The sequence below is a fragment of the Oratosquilla oratoria genome, chromosome 9, assembly GCF_046742065.1.
Source record: "Oratosquilla oratoria isolate Oo_2021 chromosome 9, ASM4674206v1, whole genome shotgun sequence".
NCBI classification, from domain to species: Eukaryota; Metazoa; Arthropoda; class Malacostraca; order Stomatopoda; family Squillidae; genus Oratosquilla; species Oratosquilla oratoria.
The window spans coordinates 18,216,706-18,221,705 of NC_134785.1; the positions used below are offsets into that span (position 1 = coordinate 18,216,706).

A 5,000-nucleotide genomic window follows, 5' to 3' on the forward strand; every position below is an offset into this window, starting at 1 on the left:
TACTCTTGATCGACAGCTATTTCCTTTCCGAAAGAGAGCTCAGAGCTCGTATGACCGATCTATGGGTAATGCTGTGACCTTACACGCACACACACACACCCAACTCCCCGCCCACGAGAGTTGGAGTAACGACTCGAAGCGCAGCGATACTGAAATTATTTTAGCCCTGGGCATGATTCGAACCCGGACCGCTGTATCAACAATCAGGGACTCTACCAACCGCGCCACCAAGTCGCGCGCGCGCGCGCGCGCGGGTGTGTGTGTGTGTGTGTGTGTGTGTGTGTGTGTGTGTGATAAGGTAAACATAAAAAACTGTTGGAATTATGTTGATAGCATGTCGTTCTATTGCGACTTCCTCGAAGTGTGGACAATCATTTAATTGTTACGTCTGTAGCCTATACTTCCATCTTGTTCCGTTCCTCCCCAATCAACGTTGTTCCTCTCACACTTCTGCCCAGTTTGGTGGAGAATCATACCGCTCGCTAGCCTTGCTAACTTGATGAAATTATCTCTGTGGTTACTACAAGGGTATGAAGTGATGTATAATGACTCAACTATTCTTCTTTCCTTTATATATATATATATATATATATATATATATATATATATATATGTATATATATATGTATATAGTTGTCTATTGAGCACATCTGTTTTTTCCCCATCTGGTGGGTGGCCAAAGTTGTCAATTTGGACCACTAATGAGTTTGAAGGCCGGTGGGCTCTGACATTATTTTTGTGCTCATATGTCCGTTTATTGATCCCTCTACCAGTTTCTCCGTAATAACCAAGGGGACAGCTTTTACACGGTATTTTATAAATCAAGCTGTTCTTTTCCGTTTCAACTTTGTTAATGTTTATGTTTCTCACAATCTCGCCTATCTTAGACCTGTACTGTAAGCAGTTTTCAAACCTGTCCTGGTGGGAAACTGTCCCATTTGGCTCGAGAGTTTAGAGTCGGGGACGGACAAAAACTCCCTGCTGTCACTATTTTCTTGTTTTCTCTGTTTCTTATTTTAAATGTCTTTTCCTTTAGTCTGTGTATTAAACCTTTAAACTCCGATGACAAGATGTCTTGTCATTTGGTCAAATAAAGAAAAAATCATAAAACACCAAAATGTTTGATCAAACACCAGAAAAATATGACGTGAATCCTCGCGCGGTCAAGCTGCATCAGATCATATTCGGATGTACTGGCCGGCGCGAGGCCTACCATATCCAGTTTTTCGTATCTACACCACAAGCGGCTGACATGAGTTGAATGGGTTAACCCTTATGAATAGCATAGTTTTTTGAAAGCATCAAATAAGTAGTGAATTTCCTCCAAGAGGAATTCCTCACTGCATATTCAGCATGCTCTTAAGAAGAAACCTATGATCATTCCACACTTGAATTTATAGTAGTACACTCTTGAATTTGTAGTAGTGCACGACGGTGTTTTTGTTAGTGCTTTTCCTGTGGAGGCATAATTTCAGTTTCCGTAACAAGTTTCTTTAAGACAAGCAGGTTGTGAGCCTACCCATCCGAGCTGGATTATACCGCCCGGCACTCGGTCGTTGGACGTATATTCAGTAGAAGCAGGGACATCACGAGTAGGTAGTAAGCCAACTATTAGGAAGCAGAGGCTAGGCCAACTTAATTCTAGCTTAGACTATGTATTGCGCTTGCATTCTCTTCGTCTGGAGGGTCATAGCGTAAGCAGTGAAGTAAGCTTTTCCTGTGGATTCAGAATGAAGTCTTAATCCCTTTTCTCCGTATCACCGTGTCCAGGAAAGCCAATCCATTGTTTTCTTCGGGATCCACTGTGAACTGAACGTCCTGTTCTATCCAGTTTAACCTATTCAGCTTCACGTTAAGGTCAGTTTCTCTGTGGGGGACGACAAGTACGTCATTCTCGTACCGTACCCAGGTGGTACCCTGGCCCATTATGGTTATAATATGATCTCTTTCTAACACCTTCATATATAATAAGGCCAAGACATCAAGACATCATGACATTGAAAAAAAATCGTTATTGAAGATGAAGGGGCCAAATTTCCCACATATGGATACTAAAAAATATCTTTCTTACCTAAAGGTTAATCCTTGTCTCTTTGAAAGAAAGAAAGAGAGAGAGAAAGAGAAAGAGAGAGAGAGAGAGAGAGAGAGAGAGAGAGAGAGAAACAAGAAAAGGGTTGGACAATGCTGACAGCGGAGGGTTTTTGTTTGTCCTCAACTCTAACCTCTCGACCCAAATGGGACAATTTATCACCTGGACAACTTTGAGAAGATTAGGGTGGGAATAGAGGAGTAATTGGTAAAGAACAGCGTAAATTTAAGACAAGTAAGGGTTGAGTGGATCAGATTTTTTGTGGTAAGGCAGATATGTGAGAAAGCTTTAGGAATAGGTAAAAAAAAAAAAAAAAAATTGGGCCTTAATGGATTCGGAAAAGGCTCATGACAGGGTAGACAGGAAGGCACTGTGGGAGGTATTGCGGATATATGGGATAGGAGGAAAGCTGTTAGGAGGATCAAGAGTTTTTACGAGAGTACTGTAGTAGAGCCTGTGTTAGAATTAGAAATGGAGAGAGTGAGTGGTTTGAGGTAAAGGTGGGACTTCGCCAGGGATGTGTTATGTCGCCTTGATTGTTCAGTTTATATATGGCTGGGGTGGTGCGAGAGGTAAATGCAAAAGTAATGGACCGGGGATTGGAATCGTTTAAAGAAAATGGAGAAAAGTGGTAGATAAGCCAGTTGTTGTTTGCTGATGACACTGCAGTTATGGCAGGATCAGAGATGGTATTAAGGAAGTTAATGACGGAGTTTGGGACGGTGTGTGAAAGAAAAAGTTAAATATAAATGTGAGTAAAAGTAAGGTAATGAGATATACAAAGGGAGAATGTGGCAGCAAATTGGAAGTGAATATTAAGGGAGAGAGACTGGAGGTGGAAAGCTTTAGATACTTCGGTGCGAATGTGGTAAGAAAGAGAGGAATTGAGGTGGATGTAGAATATTGATTGAGAGAAGCAAGTAAATCCCTTTGGGAATTAAAAAGTGTAATGAGAAACAGACATTTAGGAATGGATGCTAAGAAGTGATTGTATGGACAAGTGATTGTGCCGACAGCACTATATGGGGTAGAAACATAGAACATAAGAGAGGAAGCGAGGAAGAGTTTAAATATGTTTGAGGAGAAATGTTTGAGAAGTATGATAGGTGTTACTGTAGTCTGGATAGTGAGAAACGAGGAGGTGAGGAGGAGAGCGGGGGTGGAAAGGAAGTCTTGGAATGGTTTGGACACATGGAATGAATTAGTGAAGAAATATTATTAAAAGAGGTGTGGAAGGCAGAGGTGGAGAGAGTGAATATGGAGGAGGGGGGGGCGATCAAGGATGAGATGGATGGATGGGGTAAAAGGGGCCTTGGGAAAGAGGGGATGTCTGCTGAGGAAGGAAAGAAGAGAACAGATGATAGGGGTGAGTGGAGAATGGATGTGTATGGAAGATGCTGTGATACATGGAAAGGAGTGGGTGGGAGATGGGGGCGTGTGAGTGTATATATAAATAATATTTTGACACAGCCCGAAAGGATTTCTCCCTGTCTTCTCTTTTTCTGCGTGAGGGGACGGAGAGGGGGGGGGGGTCGCCATTAAAATTATATGCTCTATTGAAGTTGACAGTTGTTCAATATTATTCAATTTGTAGTTGATTTTCTTGATCTTGCACCACAATGTTACGATCTTCATAAGTTGGTGTGATCAGTAGAGTTTCAAAGTCAATAACATTGTTCAAGTATGAGACCTTTAGGCTTTTAGAATTTGGTTTGACTGACCTCATCACATGAGGCTGTATCAAGATTGTGAGATTATGTTCCATGGAGTGCTGACTGTCTTTTACTCCGTACATTACTATTTAGGTTTATTTTGCTAAACATATATCAAATGTCTATATCAACTTCCTCTTCACAACACAACTGTACCATATGTAAATGAAATTCATTAGACCACACCACCCATGTAAACATACAGTATGTGTGCTGAGAAGATGCCCTGGTCTCCGGTACACTAGTTGAGTCCAAAGTACTGTAGTGAGGCACAGTGAACCTGGCTTAACACAGTCACCTTTTTCACCAACGTTACACATCATAATGACGTCTCCCGTCTTCCTCATCTACTCAAAATAACTCATGAAGCAGATGAGTATAACGTGTCCTCGGGGAGCAGTATCCCTTTCCATTTACAATCTCTCTTCATTCTTCTCTACTCAATAGACAAAGAAGTGTATCCAAAACCCCTTTCACCTCAAATATCCATTTCGTTCTCGGTCTTCCTCTTAAGGTCACCCCATCCACGTCAGCTTTCTATACTTTCTTTATCGGTTTTCCTCATTTATTCTTAATACATACCAACGCCAGCTAAGCTTTTTATCTTATATCCTGTCCGACAGCTCCTATCATTGCTCTTTGCATCACCCACTGATCATTTACATCGCCTACAATTTTTAAACACGTTATCTAAGAAATATTAAGCCGCTTACTTTATGCTTCTTATATATTCTATTTTTTCATACATCTCCATAAGTAAAACCACTCCTGAAGACGACCTATTCTTTTTACTCATCCCAAAATACTTGGTTTTTTTATAAAAAAAAAAAAAAAAATCCACCCAGAAATTTACTCGTTTCCTGTACCATATAATTTAACTCCACATTTACTTCTGCCTTCACCGACACAACCGATCCCGAATACTTAAAACTCTCTATTGACCCAAGTACACCACACATATCAATCACATTCAACCTACCACCGTTATTCCTTGTGAACTGAATCCTTTTAGTTTTGCCCACGTTTACTCAAATATTTCTACACTCGTTTACTTGTTCAAACCTAATCACCAGCTGCTTCAAACTCTCCTCAGAATCAACTACAAGCTGCTACAGTGAGATTATTTCCTGTCCTCCCAATTCTCACCCTTCCCCGTCACCTTTTTTACCACAACATCCAGTTTAAACTATTAAGTATGT

General features: G+C 40.8%; 1 protein-coding gene across 1 annotated transcript in view; it reads left to right on the top strand.

Annotated features, from left to right (window-relative positions):
* The window catches only part of LOC143027994 (uncharacterized), a 7,197-nt gene extending 6,711 nt beyond the window's left edge, over window positions 1–486 (top strand). The window contains exon 4 of the mRNA XM_076189636.1: window positions 334–486. Coding sequence (XP_076045751.1) covers window positions 334–486 — 153 coding nt within the window. The remainder of the gene's footprint in view (window positions 1–333) is intronic.
* The last annotated feature ends 4,514 nt before the right edge of the window (window positions 487–5,000 follow it).